We start from the raw sequence: 19,310 nt of genomic DNA, 5'->3' as shown, positions 1-19,310 counted from the left end.
CCCTCAGAAGGACCTCATTGAAGAGTCTTCCTTAATGATAGCTTGCAGTTGTTGAATAAAATCTGCAGATCGGACAGGGTCAGAACGTTCAGCCCATGATTCGCCCTTCACATTAAAACAATAAATAAATAATTGACGCGTAGATTTCTGTTGGGTGTTTGACCGAGCTCCTACTCTTATTTGAGGCTGCGTCTTGATATTGCTCCGCAAATTGAGGGACCTACAGTTTTAGGCCGACTCCGAACGGCAGATATTTTTATATGAGGAGCTTTTTAATGGCAGAAATACGCCCGGAGGTTTGCCTTTGCCTGCCCGGAGATTCGAACCTACGCACTCCCAAATGGTACTCACGCAACCACATATTCGGCTACAGGGGCCGTCATCCTTTACATTGGTTTAATCAAAACAATGCGAGTTACGAAAATATACGAATACAAAAAGAGGATCAACATCATTAAGTTAATAATTCCCTTACCCATTACGATATAGAGGTATAACAAATATCCGAACATTCCTTTTAAATTTCAAGCTTGAAATTTTGAGCGAGTGGTTGTCAATACCAAAAAATTTTATGTATTTCCCACTTTTTAAAATACATTTCGTTGATTTTTATTCACTTTTGGATTCCAGAGTTTAAACCACCAACTTAGTTTGTGCAGGCAATTGTTAAAATTTTTACGAGTATTGCAACAGTAACAAAAAAAATTGGTTGGTAATTTCGATGACTGCCAAATATTGGTCGTAAGCTTTTGTGGCTACAACAGGTTGACTTATTAGTCCGGCCAATTTCGATTTGCTAGGTTATGGTACATACTGTACATATATACATATGTTAGAAAAAACACAAACAACGAATTTGGTGGCAAAGTGGCGCAACCCATCAGACTGGTTGAATGCAAAGATGTATAGTAAATCTATCTGTTTTATAACTGTAAATTGCAACATAGAAAAAATGCACACAATTTACATGCGTGTGTGTGTGGTTCTCTTTGTCTTTTTCTTTCCTTTATCCACAACAAAATTGATTTAATTTTTTTGAAGTTCAGGTTCAAATGCAGGAAACGTGCGAGTGCAACTGAGCCACATTTCGCAGGCACGGCAACATTGCAATCACTTTTGCTTTTTGTAGACAATCGGGTTGCCATAAAGCGTTAGCATGTGGCATGTTGCATGCTGCACGATGCACGCTGTTTGCTTGTACTGTAGATCACATGCCGCCGCATACCTGCCGCCGCATACCTGCCGCCGCCACCAAACCCAACTAACTGCCTTGGCATTGACGTCGACCGAACCAGCCAGCTGTTGATGTGGCGCAATCGATGGCGCTACAGGATGTGCTAAGCACAAATGCGGAACAATTTTGTTTGGTCGCTGGCTTTGCGCGCATTGGCAATTTATTTACTTGTATGTGCACGGGCCTCAGCTTGTGGCCGCCCGACTAGCAAGTGGCAGGTTTCAGTTATTTTCCTCGATTGCTGCCGGTGTTTTTGCAATTGATTTTTGAATGCTTCTTTTTTCGATTGTCTTCTTTTTCTCTTTATCTCAGTACGAGTTGATGTTGCGTAATCATTTTGCTCGCTGCTTGATTTTGCGGCAGCGTATGACTTAAATATTTCAAATTACTTCATACTCACATTTCCTCGGCATATCCTGTCTGGCAGCTTTTTGTTTTTTTTTTCGCGCCCCTTTCGCATTTACTTTTGGTTTTTTTCGTCACGCACAAATGCGATTGCAATGACTAAATAATACTAAAAACCAATTGCTTTTAATTGCCATCAAGTAGCAGGCGGGAATATCCAAATGCATTTGATTGGATCTCTCCTAAAACTAAATAAATTGGAATTATGTACAGCGAGATTTGTTTTTAATTGCGTAATAATGTCACTTGCGAAAAGCGGCGAACACCCATACACATACAACTGCATAAACATAGTTATAGCTGAATGTAACTGCTGTTCGAAAAGTACTCGGAATTTCTCATTTAAACGAAAAGCGCTTCAGATATTTTCAAAGACGACTTTTCCTAAGTTGGCATACTTCCACAAAAAAAATATTTTTTTTTTAATTTTATTAATTTCAAAAATGCCGCTGAGGTTGGTGTTGTCCATTTTGGCTCTTCTATTTATCTGAAACACAAAAACCAAACAAATTATTAATCCGTATAACTGTAGCTAAAAAAAAGACAAAGGGGCGCAATTTTGAATTTTACACTCTAAAAATCGGGTTTTTTAAATTTTTTTTTATCAAAAAAATACAAAATAATTGAAATAATAATATGATTCTAGCCATTGATGTTGTAAACAACATATTAAAATTTCAGACGATTCGATAGAATAGTTTTTCTTTACAAAAAAAGTAGTTTTGAGATAATTGAGTTTAAAGTTGTGAGAGTGGCCACGTGACGAATCTGAATCTACCTGCCAAAACAGCTATAGAATCGAAAGTAGTTCACAGAGAACTCTACAGTGCCCACGATATTTGTAGCGCGCGTCTTGATGTTTCCGATAAATAAAAGGACCTACGGTTTCATACCGCACATGGCACTCGGAGGCTCGTGATTGTCTGCTGAGAAGCGACGGTTATTAGAAAAACGTTTTCCCTCATTTGGTGTTTCATGCCCGAACGATAATCACACACCAACCTATTCGACTACGGCAGTCGCCTTATACAAAAGAATATTCCATCGTAGGCATTATTGCCGATGTTATGAGGCATTGGTATATGAATTTAGCATCGAAACAAATCCGCAGTCAGCGGAATGGCGCTTCTAACATAAGCTAAGGTTCTAAACGCAGTCACGAATTCGATCCAAAATCAAAGTTTACTTAATCGTTTTCTTTGAGTGCCACAGAATTTATTTTATCAGTCTGAAATCCAAATAAGGAGTATTATATGAGTGTACCGAAGCGCTTAAGTGAGAATACGAGTGTGACTTTTTTATATAATATATTGCGCTAAATAATGAAAAAACAGTAGAATAGTTATGAAAATGGATTTGTTTGTTTTTCAAAGTATTCTCCTTGGAACCCAATAGAATTCTACATCCGCTTGAACCAATTTTCAAAGTACTTTTGTCACTCAGAAGTCGATACCTTCACACTTGGTATTCGGGAACAAACAAATTAATTTGATCTAAGTCAGAGCTGCAAGGCGGATGACTCATTAACTCAACCTTTTGAGTGCTCAAAAGCTCTCTTGTGTGAGCTGCTGCGTAAGAGAGCTCGCATTATCTTGGCGAAGGATGATTCGGCTTCGCGGTTAGTTTTCCTTAGTTTTCTGAACACTTCTGGCAAAAAAATGGTTATGTACCACTTATAATTGAGTGTTTTAAGTTCTTTTAGTGATACAGTTACGACATGACCATTTTCCGAAAAAAACAGGCAACCTTTTGCTTTTGCGAAATTCGTCTATGATTCCAAGCTTTCGATAAAAATATCTTATTGCAGCTAATCACACCTAATGTTGTAAAGGCGCAAAATATCAAAGACAACCCTTTTATTTGTCACAAGATGAGGGAAATTGAAAAGAAAAAAACTTTCATTTTGTATGGTGTACACCTGCCCTGATTATGCATAATATAACTGTGATTACGTCGTTTCTCGATAAAAGGCTGTATCCACAGCACTAGGCTATCCACAACACCGCACTGGTGAAGTTCTTCACATATTTACTCCCGAAGAAGTGAAATATTCATCATTTGCGTAAATATTTTATTTTCCATTTGATGCAAACTGCAGCTGAGACTCATCGAATGCTCCTACAGTACGTACCTACGGTGAGGTTAGTATTAATGTTAGAATACGTCATGAGTGATATGAAGATTTCAATAGGCGGTACTAGTGGCATACTGGCAAAAGTTTGAAAATTTTTGAAGTTCTTGATGAAAACGTGTGCCAAGAACAAATAAATTTGCCACAATTCTTAGGGGTATGTCAACAAAACGTTTTCAATAACCTAAAGCCATGGAAATAATTCAAAAGCAACGATAGTGAGTTGAAACCGAGAGATGTTGAAAGATGACAGTTGCTTCAAAAATAAAACCTAAAAAAGGATACACAATGCATTGTAACTAGCAATGAAGAACGGGTCGACCGCAATAATTCAAATTCAATTCAGGCACCTCGCATGAGGTAATAGATTGGCAATAAAAACGAAAGTAATAGTGCACGCGCTCATTGTCTGGTAGAAGTGTTAATCCAAACAACGCCAGTTTTAGCAGCTGTAGCGTGTAGAAAGAAATGCCCTATTTGGAACAAGACCATAGGGAAAGACCGGGTTTGTGAATGTTCATGGCGACAAGGTTATGCGCTGTATCTAGTGGAGCTAACTCGTCTTAATATACCTTATCTTGTCGCAAAAGAGGTGAAGACATATTCGAAACACTGAAATGGATGGTCTTACCTCACTCGCCGTACTAAGATTGTTCCTTCCGATCATAATTTGTTTCGTTCGGTGGCACAATCACTGGCTGATCAGCAATTTCACTCTTAGGAAGATGTCAAAATTAATCAACTAAAAGACGAGGAATTGTGCTAGTGCGGAAAGATGTGAAAAGGTGGAGGCGAACGAGGATACACTAACTTCGAAACATAAATATGTAATCACTTTTTTAAAATAACGTGTTCGTTTTAAAGGTAAAATTAAGGAAAGTAAAGTTATGCACTTGTATCTCGTTATGTGATTGTTTTCTGTTCCTGTTCTGTACCTACGAAGTGGTCTTTAAGACTATTTATGTGGTAAAATACAATTCGCAGAATGAGCTTAAGGAGGTTCTAAAGTCAGCCTGGCTAATGAAAAGTGCGCTAAATATTGGAAGAAGCATTGGAATACTTATATAGGTTGATCTGGCCGGTAACTCCATCATTCCCCGTACATATGTTGGGAAAACTTATGATACTACAACAACAATAACAACTCCACCGGGAGTTCTGCCATGAAAAAGTTCCTTATAAAAAACTATTTGCCGTTTTAAACTGTAGGTCTCTCTATTTGTGGAACAACATCAAGATGCACGCCACAAATAGGAGGCGGAGCTCGACCAAACACATAACAGAAGTGTACCGCCTATTATTTATTTTACTTCTAATTCCCGACATTAAGTCTTTATTCACAAGTTCCGGGTACTTTTTGAACAGAAGGCATATCTAATAATCTGACATCCAATTTGTCTGTTACCGCACTCTGCGTTATTGGCTGAATCTCACACATACACATAAGTAAACAAGTTAAGCGCAATGTCGTACGAAGTGTTAAATTCAATTATTTGAAAAGGTATTAATACATTTTGAAATTCGTCTGTTCATATATATGTACATAGGCAGGTGTTTTTGCCGCTATTGAACCAAAATTCAATGCGGTTTTCTACGACCTTCACTCAGTTTTCTGGTAGTTATATTTTTGCGTTACAGCCTATGCTAAAACTTTCTGTAGTTTCCTGCGGAAGAGGTCACAAAATCTGCAGCATTTTGGTTAATCCAATGACATCAGTTGCCGTACATGTTTGCAGGGTGGCATTGGTAAGAGGGAGGACATCACGTCTGGAGTAATAAATTGGCAATAAAAATAACAATAACATTGTATGAGATCATTGTCTGGAGGAAATTTTAATCAAGGTAATGCCAGTTTTAGCAGCTGTAGGTTGTGAAAGGAAATGCCCTAATTGGAAAAAGACCACTTAATGTTATAGGTATTCATTAAAAATTACTACACTGTGTATCACGATCAGATTAGATTAGATTAGATTAGATTAGATTAGATTTGTGGGACCTCTCAGTAAGGAAGACCATTGTATTACACCCGGATAGATTGCAATGGAAGGAATAGAGACAGGACAGATATTTTTTTTTTTTATTTATTTATTTAAAAGAGTAACAGTTATTAATAACTATCCCACTTACGAAATAAGCACTGGCTGCCAGGGCCTTCGGCTTATGGTATCTTAATTAGAGTAATAATATAGGTAAGTAACTAAACAAGAGGATGGGAGAGAGGAGTTGAGTTAGTTTTAAAAGATTAGTGGGTAGTGTGAGTTTGGCCGGAGTATAATTTTATATATGTATATCTAGTTTTCGCAAAGAGTTAAAGTTTTAATTTAGTTAGTTTAATAAATTTACAAATTAAATTAATGCTATTGTCATCTGTGTTGTGGAGTAGCTTCGAAAGTTCAAAGTTAGGGTGAATTGCATTTCTAGTGCATTTCAATCCTGGGCAGGTATCGAGGAGGTGTGAAGTCGTGTAGTCGTCTGAGTTGCAAAAAGGACAGGCTGGTTTGACTGTGCTGTTTAGTATGTGAACATGGGTGGCTATAGTGTGACCGATTCGAAGACGTGTAAATATCTTGAGGTTCTTGGAAGGCATGTGTGTAGGATATATCGGCTTGATGCCAGTAGGGTTGTACTTTTTGTAGTGGTGTTGATAATTAAACCATTGGCTATTGTATGCATCCTGAAGATATGTTAGTGTAATTTTTCGAATATCTTTGGTAGTAAAATGTGCACTGATGTGAAGGGGTTCTTGGGCAGCTTCTTTGGCTCTAGTATCAGCGCATTCGTTGCCTTGTATTCCGGCATGACCCGGAACCCACATGAACCTTATGGAATTTTTATTTAATGCGATATTATTTCGGATTTCAGTGATTATTGGAGTTTCGTTAGAGTGGTTCAATATAGCGTCCATTACGGATTTACTATCGCTGCAAATAATGAATTTTCCGCCTTTGTTGGAGGTGTAAACTACCGCTTCAAGCAATGCAGCTGCTTCCGCTGTGAATACTGAGCAGTAGGAAGGTAAAGCCCCGACTGAAATTGTGACACCAAGCTGGTTTGTGACTGCAAACGATGTATTGGTCTCTGTTTTAGATCCATCGGTATAAACGAACTCCCATTCGTTTCTTAAAGGAGCAACGATTTCATTAAAATGTTGGACGTATTCATTAGAGGAGGTAGACTCTTTGGGGAATTTCAGCAAATCCGCGATAAAACTAATTTTTGGATTCAAGCCTGGTGGGAAAACTGGGATTGGTGGCAAAATCGCATCTGATGTGACATTCAGTTTGTGCATTAGTTCAACACAACGTTGTATGGTGGACGGTTTGCGGATATTTTTATGTTGTTGCTTCGCTGAGTTGACTAGTCCAAGTAATATTTTATTTCTGCAGTGAAGAAGCTTGGGTAGGAGCATTATTGTGTTGCGGTTGACTCTGTGTGGTATATCCGGTAATCCTGCTTCTGCAAGAACAGCTTTTGTTGGTGATGTTGGAAACGCGCGGATACTCCTTCTAGCTGCCGCATGGTAAGGAGCATTTAGTAGTTTGATATTTTCTTTGGCACAGTGACCGTAAATACAAAGTCCAAAATCGATTTTGGATAACAGTAAGGCCTTTGTTACGTTAGCAAGTGTGTGTGGATGAACGTGGGAATGCTTAGAAGATAAAAACTTAATTATGTTAAGCCTTAAAAATAAGCTTATTCTAATGGCTTTACAATGTTCTTTATATGTAAGTTTTTTGTCGAATGTTAAGCCTAAAATCCTTAGTGTGTTAGAATGTGGGATTAGTACATTGGAAAAGGACAAACTGGGGAAGCAACATTTACGTTTTCTACATATATGAAAAGTAGCGCATTTATTTGCTGAGATGTTAGCGCCTGATATTTCTGACCATTTGCTTATACTGTTTAAAATGTTCAGGAAAATATAAGTGACTTCGTTAAGGTTTTTTAATTTGGAAAATATTAAAACATCATCAGCATATATAACATGTTCCACCTCGGCATTAGAGGCGATAATTGAACTAATTTCATTGAAAGCTATTGTGAACAATGTTACTGAGAGAGGTGAACCTTGTGGTATACCATTAAAGAGTCTACGAGCCTGTGATTTACAATTATTAACACTGACTGAAAACTTGCGATTACTTAAAAAGGATTTAACGAATTTATATATTTTGTTTCCGATTTTCCAGCGCTTGAGTTGGTTAAGAATAACATGAATGCCGATTCTATCGAATGCTTTCTCGAAGTCTAAACTTAATACGGAAACGTGATTACCTGACGCTAATGCCGAGGATGCGAAATGTTCAAAGTATAAAAGCGACTCGGTCACTCCTATGCCTTTTTGGAAGCCAAATTGGTTGGAACTAAGAAGTCCCTTTGCTTTAGCGAACCACAGAATTCGGACGGAAATGATCTTCTCAAGGATTTTGGACATGCACGGGAGTAAGGAGATAGGTCTAAGTTCGTAATGAGGGTAGAGGGTTTATTAGGTTTAGGGATAGGGACAATTAAAGCAGTTTTCCATTCTTGAGGAAAGATTCCAGCATTGAAAATATCATTGTAAAGATTCAGGAGTCGGATTTTGAGGATGCTGGGTAGGTTTTTTAGTATTTCATAGGATATTTTATCCAAGCCGGGTGACTTTCCTGTCATTTTTGAGATCGTGGAGTCGAATTCATGTTGAGAAATTTGGGATTCTATGAGCGAAGCTTCAATTGAAGGGTATGGGTTGGAGTAATTTTCAGGTAGGGTGAGATTTTTTTGCGAGTTGAAGGCGGAATGAAAATTGGAGTCGTGGGAGTAGGTCGACCAGGATTTAGCAAATTCTTCAGCGATATCTGGTGGAGCGTAGATTGGCCCTTGTTCATTATAAATTGATTTAAGCTCTTTTCTGAAAACAGCGTTCGCTTTTTTATAATTAGCGAGGTTGGTATCGTTCATGTGGTACTTGTATTTGGACCACAGTTTTTGCCTGCTATTTCTTAAGATGGTAAGTAGATTGGACCAGTATGGTAGTTTGGCGGAAAATTTTCTTGTATTTGTTTGTGGTATTGAGAGGTGGGCTGCCGAACGAATTATTGTTTTAATATTGGCAGCTTCTGCGTTGATGTTTTTTGAAACCGCTTTAGTGTTTGTTAGGGTTATGGATAAGGAATGAAATTTTTTCCAGTCAGCTTTTCCCGTTAAAAATTTTGATATCGGCTTGACTTCGTACCAATCAGGGATGGAAAAGGATGTTATAAGCGGGAAATGGTCGCTGTTGTGGAGTTCGTCCAATGTACGAGAAGAAAGGCTGGGAGCTATAGAACTGGATGCAAGAATGATATCAGGATGGGTGAAGGTTTGGTGTGTGGAAAAGTGTGTGGGTAGGCCATCGTTCAAGACAATGAGATTTTGGGTCAAAATTAAATCTTCAATAGTATTTCCTCTTCTATTGGAATGCTCGGAGCCCCACAATGGGCTCCAGGCATTGAAATCGCCTAGGACTATAATTGGGGTGGAAAATTTGGTAATTATATCAGTAAGCTCTTTGTAAGTAAAATTTTGGCAGGGAGGAATATAAAAATTAATTAAAGTGATTTTTCTTCCTATATCAATCTCGATAGCTAGGCAGGATATATTAGATGAAATAGGAATTATTTTATGATTTAAGCATTTTTTTATAAAGAAAGCGATTCCTTGCTTACACAAGGTATTTTGAGGCAAATTGTGGAAATAGCTATTATATTTATTAGGTGCGTATGTTGTTTTATTGGATGGAATATGTGTTTCTTGCAGTGCGACAATCGCCGGGTTGAATTCATTAATTAGTATATTTAAATCTATGTAGTTATTAAGTAGTCCATTAATATTCCATTGTATTATTTGTATCATCTATTCTTCTTTTTGGGGTGGGCTTTCTGTAATAACAGGTGGAAGAGGGTGGGTGGGAAGCTGGGAAAGTTGAGAAAGGAAGGAGAAAATAGTTGGATTTGTGTTGTAGTAATCGACTGAATTATTATGTACGCAGTCAACAGTGCTATCGATATTCGCGTTATATTCATTTGCGTTTATGTTTGCTGAGTTAGCATTGTTGGTAGTAGAAAATATTTGCTTGGTTTGTGGGTTACTATTGTTATTATTGCTGGTGGAGGGTAGAAGAGTGTAAACAGTGGGAGTAGGTGATGCCGGCTTGAATGATGTATTTATTGTATTTTTGTTACTTCCTTTTGTGGTATTATTTGTTTTGATGATATTTAAATTGTTGGGGTTTCTGGAGGTTTGTTCTGCTTGGTGATTAGTTGCATTTGTTGTGTTTATATTGTTTTGTGGATTACTGCAGGTATTTTTGGTTATATTAGAGAAAGAGGGTGAAGATTCATTAAGAGTGGGGGGTATTTGCATTTTATGTATTCTAATAGCCTCGCGCATGCTGCATTTCTTTTCAGTTTTTATTGTAATTATTTGCTTCATTTGAACGAATTTTGGGCATGATTTACTGGAGGCAGCATGATCGCCTGAGCAATTTGCGCAAAAAGTACGTGAGCATGGAGTTGGCGTGTGAGGTGGAAGTGCACATGAGTCGCATACTGGGGTTTTGTTACAACGTTTAGTTGTGTGCCCAAGGATTTGACAACTTTTACACCTCATCGGGTTCGGGAAGTAAGGTCTGACTTTGGTAGTGTACCATGAGACTTCCAGTTTTTCTGGGAGCTGATACAAGTCGAATGTGAGCAATACGACTCCACTAGCAACAGTTTGGCCATCATAACGTTTAAGGAATTTGTATGCTGAGACAACACCTTGATCACTTAAATTTTCCACTATTTCTGTTTCCGGAACATCATTTAGACAAGGCGCATAAATAGTGCCCTTAGAGTGATTAAGATTGTTGTGCATTTCGATTTTCACATCGCAAACTCCAATTAGTTTAGTTGTGGCGAGAAATTTTTTTGCAACTAGATCGTTTTTAACAAACAGAAGAAGGCTGCCGTCTCTGAGACTTGAAATTTCTATTTTCTCCGTTGAGATATTCTTTAAAGCCTTGTGTACGGCAAAACATGAATATTTATTTAGTTGTTTATTTGTGTTTATTGCGCTAGCCACAAGGTATTTAGGGTTGTCCTTTTTAATTAAAGGGAGAGAAGGGAATATTTCTCTGGTGATTGTTTGCGCCTTTTTTCTCTTTGGTTTTGGGCTTGTTGATAACAGGGCGAACCTGTTATCTCCAAGAGGAGGTCCCTGGAGGGACATTTAATTTTTTTACCACCACAGAAAGCACTTATAATAAGATTTTCTTACCAAAAGAAAAGAAAAGTCGCTAGAAAAGAAAATACACTCACGAATATAACGCAAAAGAAAAAGACCGATACCACTGCTGAGCACAACCGTACGCTTTAAGTGTCAGTCGATGACTGAGGACAGATATTATATGGATGGTAAGACGGGCCAATTGGTTGGAAGTCTCTCTTCCGCGAATCTTTGGATTCATTGATGAATCTTAAGAGATTCGGAAGAGGAAGAGTATGAACTTTATCTATGTTCAGAACGTCCCACCCCAACAGCCTAAGTCTGGTTCTAGAGAACGCCGGACAGCTACAGAGTTTTTACGACAAGACAGGCATATTGGGTCGTCGCTGATTCCCATGGTAGCCATATGCTGATCACAGGCGTTGTGCCCTGGGATTACACCTACCACTGCTCTAAAGTCCTTTCTGCTAAGTTTTAGGATAAAGGTCGTTAATTTCCTGTTCGGTTCATTCACAAAGCACTTAGCTACTCTGCAGAAGCCCAACTCAGACCAATGCCTTCTATGGGTAGACCTCATGAAGTCGTCAATCCGTAATTGAAGCGATGCAGGATTCACCCCTAGGAAGGGTTCAGGGCCCAGTGGTGTGCGTGCAGAGTCAGTTTATCAGCCAACTCCTTCCCTGTAATACCGTAGTGTCCAGGCACCCAAATACTCGTAAGACAAACTTTTTTGTGTTTTGCAACACTGTTCAGTTTTGTCTTACATTCACCGACCAATGTCGACATTTAATGTCTACATTTAAGATGGCATAGACTTCCGTTAAGAATACTGTAGCTATCTGCCCTGTACCGTAGGAGTACTTACTGTCTTCGTCTAAGTACCATACAGATCCGCTACCAACGCTGGGTTTGACTTGAGTATGTACGCCGTCTTCATTGCTTCCTTTCGGGCATCGCCAGATGTCGTACTCATAGCACCTGTGATACCCAAGCACACACTTCTCTGTAGTTCAGAAAAAAGGAACCGCGATTATTCATGAAGTATAAAAGATATATAATTAAAAACTTGTTTACATGAAATTATGTACAAAACTGCCAGTCGCCATTACTCAATAAGCCGTGTAATCTTCATCGTTGTCGAGTATAGCCTGGCGTCTTCTTCATGCTTTGAACCAGCTTTTTTGCGTAGCTCGTCGACAAACAGGACCAGTTTTGACGCACGAGTTGCTTTAAATCACGGGCTGGCCTTCCGGCCTGGTGCGTTTTCATAATTCCCTCCACATTTTCAGTGGAATTGGCGTCCGGGGACTGGGAAGGCCTGTCCAATACTGTGACGCCATTTTCTTGTTTTCTTGTTTCTCAATGTGTGTTTCTGAGAGCAGTGGTTTTGATGATATGGGACCATAGGATATGTTCACCTCCTTCATTGCACTAACCTGAGTTAGTACTGACATCGTAGCCCTTGAGACTATTACGCAGCAAAAAGCAGAACGTAATATATCTTGAAGTTACAAGAAAAAAACCGGTTTTTTTCTTTTGACACAGACTGAAGACCCCATGTCGTGCCTCTTAAAATGCCGGAAGACTGTTAGTATTCGAGAGACCTTCTGCACGACGAGCGTCTTCCAGGTCAACTTAAAATCCAGGATTACCCCTAAGTATTTGACTCAGAAGATAGTTGCAGTGTTACTCTTTTCAGAGTGGGTAGTAACAAACCTTCCGTATTGCGTTTACTGGTGAAAAGTACCAATGTACTTTTTATAGGATTCACCGAAAGACCATCCAATTCGCACCACTGATCAGTGTTGTCTAGGCCTACCTGTATTGTATTGCTAGTGACGATCCTTAGATTTGTACGATCAGGTTACGATGCAATATTTTAAACTAACAAATTTTTAATGAAAAATTCTATAAAATATTATGTTCAAAGAGGGGAATTCTGATATCATTAAAAAGAAAAATAACCTGTAATAATGATATGAAATAAATAAATATGTAGAAAATTTGTATATCAGTTTCAAAAAAATAAATTTAACTAAATATTTTTTTTTTGTGTGAAACTGATAGATAAATTCCAAAAAAATAATATAAAATAAAAATTATAATTTTTTTTAATTATTTTTATTCATAATTTGAATCCAGGAAATGGTTACTTTCTAACTTCAGGTAATTTCTCGAAAATGCCAACAAATTTATCAAAGCTAGGACAGAAAATATTATTGTAAATAGTGCGATTTTTGTTCGTAGTTTTGACCAAACAAAAGCATTGAATTTTCATTTAGTTTTTCAAATAAGTTACGACAAGTAGCATTTCCATGGCTCAAAACCATTTTTTTATTTAGTAAATAAGTTATTAAAAAAAATCGGATGATTAAATTTGCGCCACCTTATATAAACTAAACTTCTGATGCATAAAGAATATTATGTCAACTTAAGAAAAAATCAACAGTTGCAAGCCTAAAAACTTAACGTGCCACTATTTATAATATATTTAATAGACGATTTGCTCTTCCAGTTCTTGTTAGAAAATGTTTTTATTCTCACACCATAAAATATTCTACATGAGGCTTTGGAAAATTCTGCAGAAGCAACAGTCCTTGGCTAGATATGTATGAAACCGGTGCGTTCCGGTGATACAGACGTATAGGACAGAGAGAATCAGCGGAAATTTTGCGTCTTCGGCCAATTTCTTGTCAAGTAGAAAAAAGTTTCTCGTATCGCGAATAGGCAATGTATTGCCTTTCTCTACGCTTGATTTGATACTGGCACACATTCCGTGGACAGACTTTACACACATATACAAGCCTTTTGTATCAAATCGCATAGTATATGTGGGAATGTGGGCTTCAACTTGTGACAATTTGTAAAACCTTAACTTTTCATTGGCTAACTTTTAGTTATCTATGTCTTGAAAAGAAAAAACCCGAGGTATGAATCTATTAAAGAACTGAGTTAAGAAATATTGAAATTTTAAACTTATGAATTCCTCTATCAAGCGTGGAGCATGAAATTAAAACTATTTTTCTAATAGGAAGCAATGATAAACTTTGAGTGCTTTTATGACATGAAAAACCTTTTCGTCGAAACTATTTGCATTTTAAAGACGGCATGAAAGTTTATAGAGACTTGGACCTTTCGAATTTAACTTCAAGAATCCAATCCTACACATTGCAGATAACAGCAAGAAAATAATAGGGGGTTTTCACGGTACCTGGATTAAAAAAGAAAAGTTTTTGGGTTATTTTTGTTAGATTTTTATTAAATATTTTTTTGTAGGTTTATTTCGCCTTAATATAAAATTAACATTGATATCAGTTAATACGTAATATTAAAAATAGTAATGTAACATTTTTGTCTTTCAACACACACTGGTACTGAGGTACAACGAAAGACAGAATGTCAGCACCGTTCTTTGAACCAAAAATTAATTATTTTGGAAGCAAAAGTTTTGTAAATATATACACTTGCTAATAACATTTATTCGGTTTGTTATAAAAAGTTCCATACTTAGGTAGTTATATAAACAAAAAACTTAGTAAAGGCGCTAATGCTAGAATTCCATACAGAAATTTTCAAGTTCTGCGGTTTCATTTCGTGGAAAAGAAGTCTGATATGCTCGACTGTTTTTGAAGATGAAACATTTTGAGATAGAGCGCTCTTTAATATAAGTTTCTCAATGAAAAATGTTTACTTATATATGTATATATATTATTTACCGCTTACACGCTTTATTGGGTGATTGGCCTGCTCGTATTTGTAGAGTACGTGTTGATGTTGTTCTATAGTATAGGGTTTTCCAATAACAGGTGTTACAGGGGAATCACCGGAATTGGATGGTATTGATCTGGACAACGTTTATTTTCAACAAGACAGCGCTACGTGCCACAAAAGCAACGAAACCATTGATATTTTACGGGAAAAGTTTCCGGCCCATGTTATCTCTCGAAGAGGTGATCACAATTGGCCACCGAGATCTTGTGATTTCACATCTTCTGACTTTTTTCTTTGTGGCCATGTGAAAGAGAAAGGTTAACAGCCCAGGGTCGATTCAAGACTTCAAAGATGGAATTCGTTAGGCTATCGAGGACATAGGGCAGCCACTTTGCAATTCGGTTGTGTAAAATTCCGTAAAAAGGATATTGTCGTGTACGCGTGGTCGTGGTGGTCACTTGCTTCATGTTATTTTCCACTATTAACGGCATACCTTCGTCTTTATAATGAAGTAAACATCCGATCACTTATATTAAAAAATAACATTTTTCTTTGAATACCAAAATAACACCTCTTACATTTACGCTGCTTCGGAACTGCAGATGGTTTTTTTATAAGGAGGATTTTTCATAGCAAAAATACACACGGAGGTTCGCCATTGTTTGCCGAGTGGCGATCGCTTTTAGAAACAACTTTTTCTCTCATTTAGTGTTTCATGCACGACGACTCAAACCCTTGCACTTCCGAATGGTAATCACACCCCAACTCATTTGGCTACGGTGGTCAAAAATTGTTGATTGCTACACATTATTTTCTTCAAATCATTTGATGCATTTCGCAAAGCAGTTAATGGCACCAGTATGCTTTGAATTTAGTCCAGCTACAACTTCTATGGTATCAACTTCCTCCTCATTCAAATAAATCACTAGACATTTTATTTTTAGCACTCATATTCTCTTCAATGAACAGAGTAAGAAATTAGCAAAAATATGTAAGAAATCGGTACCAAGAAATACTGGAGTTTTAAACCGCACATGCAGTTGATTTTTTCTTTTGTAAAACAATCAAAAATAATTAAAACGCAAAGTACTCGTAAATCGAGTTCTAATATTTTCTAATATTCATTGTATTGAGTCAACCATTTGTTTAGAAAAAATGTTCGTTACATCGGCATTCGTTACATTGAAACACTACTGTACTTTAAAGCACACATATGTACATATGTATGCATGTAGATTTATTACAAATTAAAAGCAATACCATATTTTTCTGAGCAGGCATTCAAGAACCATAAACAAAATTTTGAAAAAAAAGTTTAATAAATTATAAATATTTGTGTGAAGATTTATTTTGTCTGGTTGAAAAAGTGTTTAATATTACAATTACTTGATCGTAAATCTCAGTAAAATGTTTGATTAATTTAAATGTCAGCTATATAAAAGATACTGCTGATACGGCCTGTCTACTTCCTATGAGGCAAGCAAGGCCGCGGCCAAGAATCTGGACTAATACCTTCCTAAGTTACAGTCAACACATTTATATATACTATATCGTATCATTTATTATAATAAATTTGTGTTGGACCATGAATTTTGCGTTCTAATCGAAAAACTTTAGGTAAATTTTGTTAGCTATACTGTAAAATAAAAATTTGAATATACAAATTAGTGGAATGTAGCCTTCAGCGCGCCCAATACAGCTATGCACATCAGCCAGTGCAAAATGAAACAAGAAACAACAAACCAAAACACAATTCGATACTCAAAATACGATTTAAACGATTATTTGTTTTTGGCCACATTGTTGTGTGTATGTACATATGTGTAATCAATTAAACTGAGAGTTAAGAACAGCATCAAAATTATTAACATATTGGTGTAGTATTTTTACATACAACTATTTACAAGTGAGTGCTCTTTGAATTCTGTGTAGGTTGCGCCATACATGACTTCATTCTTCAACATCGCGCAACTCCATAAAAAAGTTGAGTTCCAAACAAACACAACCAAACCTCATTTTTGTTCATTCATATACTTTGTTTTGAATATATGAATGTATAAGTATGTATGTAGTATACATATGTACTGAAGCATACATACTTAGATGTGCACATATGTGCTAGCACATGTGTTTGAATTAAAAGAAAAAAAAATTAATTTGCATGTGCAATACTTAAAGTCACTTTGTTAATTTTCCACTTAAATTCAATACATGTTAAGGCAAAAACAAAAACAAAAACCACTACTACTTGGCTCAGATAGTATTATATGTATTAGGATTATTACGTTCAATGTAATAGCGGGCGCGCGCCTTTGGGGGTGCAACGTTTTAGCCATTCACTATGCCCGCGGTACTCCACACCAATGTATACATACACATGTAGATGTGTAAGCAGTTTGCAGTAATAAACTTTAAATTACAACTGCGCGTTCAGCTGCGCCATCGCGCCGAGTACAACTCAGATTATTAATCGGGCAGACCCACACTAACGCGCTGACGCGTCGCTGTGCTGCGCGCATTGCGCGTGGGTGCTTTTGCAGACGTCGCACCGCCGTCATCGCTAGCTATAATCTCGCCATTGTGAAGGCAGAGACTGCTGCGCAAATGTTTTTTCACATCAGTTCCCACCGCTTCAGCAGCTTCCACAGCTCCGTTCGTTGTTGTGTCGGCGCTTTGCTTTGTTGTTACGACATTTGGCATTTTTGGTGTGATTTTCCGTGCAGCTGACGCGATTGTTTGATTATTGAGTCTACTTGTCGTATTATTGTAGTTCGCATTCTTGTTGTTATTTATTTTATTAGCCAAACTGTTGCGCTCTTCAACTCTATTATTACTTTTAGCAATGTAACTGCTGCCGACATTTAATGGCTTGATTGTTGTTACATTACCGCGCATGTCGTTTTCCATAAATTTTTCCTCCAACGCTTCATTAGCATCCTCCACGAAATCAATTTCGCTATTGTAATGTCGTAGCTGGCCGCTTCCGGTGCGCATATGTGGCGGTGCGCGGTTTTGCGACGACTCGCTCTTCGCCAGAGGTCGTTGTGACTGACTTGGCATTTCATCATCGTGCGAGTAGGTGTCATCGCTATAGGTGACATGCTTTTTTGGTGATGTACGAATGCGCGCATTCCTCATGCAACCCTCTATATAATCCACATCGGCATCAGCATCTGCATCGTTGAAATCTCTGTTGTTGCGTATTTTATTATCCCTGTAGCGGTCATTGCCTCTATTAACTTCACTGTTTCTATAGCCATCATGGCCATAGTCACTGTTATATCTACGTTCTCTTATGGGATTTCTTAGTATACGTTTAGGTGGACTCGTAAAACGTCCGACACTATTGGAGCGTCGCACTGCCACACCATACCGTGCGCTGGGTGCATAATCGGGCAACTCATAGTCATCTTCGTAAGCCTCACGAAAACGATGCTCACGCCTATAACTGTGCTCAGGACTCACAGTTCTTCTACTTTCCAAATAGTTCAGCTCACGCAAGCGTTCGTCTCTAAGACGTTTCTCGCGCAATCGCAAGTTTGTCTTATTTGCCAACAAATCTCTGCCACTATCTTCGAATTCTTCATCAAATCCTCTGCCCGCATATCGGCCATATTCTCTGTCATCCACCTCGTCGTACATATTATTTTTGTGTGCTATTTCAACATCATCCTTAAAATTGGTATTCTTCATTCTCTCTATCTCAACTTTCTCACGGCGTTCTGCGGGATACAGCTTTTCGTTCGTGCTCAAACTGTGCATATTGTTTTTCACTTGCAACTTCGGACTGTTCTTCGTATTCCGCTCCATCTCCTTCTTATCGTTCATATCCATTTTTGCGCGTCTCAAATTATTGCGATTATTTAACTCATCACCCGCATAGTCGTAGAATTCGATTTTCGATGTGAAGGCTTGTTTTTTCTTGGCGGTGGTGTAACCCGTATTCACCACATTCTCCGGCAGTGGCAATTTCAGAGCTGTCGGCTTAGCTGTTACCTCACTACTAGCGCTCCTGTTGCCTCTGAAAAGCAATGGCTTTCTTGGTTTTATTTCATCGCATAGATTATCCAGAAATTCAATTGATGATTTTGAAAATTCTTTTTGGAATAAGTGTTTTGTATTCACATCTGCATCGCCACTACCGCTCACCGATGATTGCATGCGAAGTTGTGGGCGTTCGGCTTGTGCAATTTGTAAGCTGTTACGTCGTTTGACGCGCGTCTCCAACGCCGAATCGACTTTGGTGTCATCAGGCCAGAAAATACTTGATTGCAGGCGATTGCGTTGGGTACTGCCGCGTTCAATCATATTTGGTGGCAAACCCGTATAGAATTTTCCGTTTAGCATCTTGACATACGATACCAAAAAACAACCGTCTACGCGAGAATTGAAAACTCAACTGAACAGTTGTCGTGCACTCAGAATCGATTGAAGGTAATAAGTTGGTCGGCTGGCTGCTGCAGCAGACACTTATTGACGCTGCGGTGTTATGGCCGAGATTACATATTACTTTTGTTGGTAGATACTCGTATGTATTTATTCCGCTTGTAGGCGTTGTTGTTATTGTTTAAGTGTTTAATATTTAATTTTCTGTTCTGT

The 19,310-nt window shown here is 37.9% G+C and overlaps 2 protein-coding genes across 2 annotated transcripts; both read right to left on the bottom strand.

The window, feature by feature from the left end:
* Window positions 1–9,644: 9,644 nt before the first annotated feature.
* Window positions 9,645–10,649, bottom strand: LOC128871784 (rhoGEF domain-containing protein gxcJ-like). Its single transcript, XM_054113855.1, has one exon. The coding sequence runs from the start codon at window positions 10,647–10,649 to the stop codon at window positions 9,645–9,647; it is 1,005 nt and encodes a 334-aa protein (XP_053969830.1).
* Window positions 10,650–16,112: 5,463 nt separating this feature from the next.
* Window positions 16,113–19,098, bottom strand: LOC128855088 (uncharacterized). Its single transcript, XM_054089700.1, has one exon. It carries the CDS (start codon window positions 19,056–19,058, stop codon window positions 17,178–17,180), a length of 1,881 nt encoding a protein of 626 aa, XP_053945675.1. The 5' UTR covers window positions 19,059–19,098; the 3' UTR covers window positions 16,113–17,177.
* Between the last annotated feature and the right edge of the window lie 212 nt (window positions 19,099–19,310).

Source organism: Anastrepha ludens, chromosome 2 (assembly GCF_028408465.1).
Source record: "Anastrepha ludens isolate Willacy chromosome 2, idAnaLude1.1, whole genome shotgun sequence".
NCBI lineage: Eukaryota > Metazoa > Arthropoda > Insecta > Diptera > Tephritidae > Anastrepha > Anastrepha ludens.
The sequence above is the reverse complement of the archived record's forward strand: the minus strand, read 5'-3'. Positions and strand labels throughout refer to the sequence as shown.

Bases quoted from the DNA above. Each gene is read 5' to 3' on its own strand.
- LOC128855088 (XM_054089700.1), bottom strand. From the start codon at position 19,058: ATGCTAAACGGAAAATTCTATACGGGTTTGCCACCAAATATGATTGAA.
- LOC128871784 (XM_054113855.1), bottom strand. From the start codon at position 10,649: ATGCACAACAATCTTAATCACTCTAAGGGCACTATTTATGCGCCTTGT.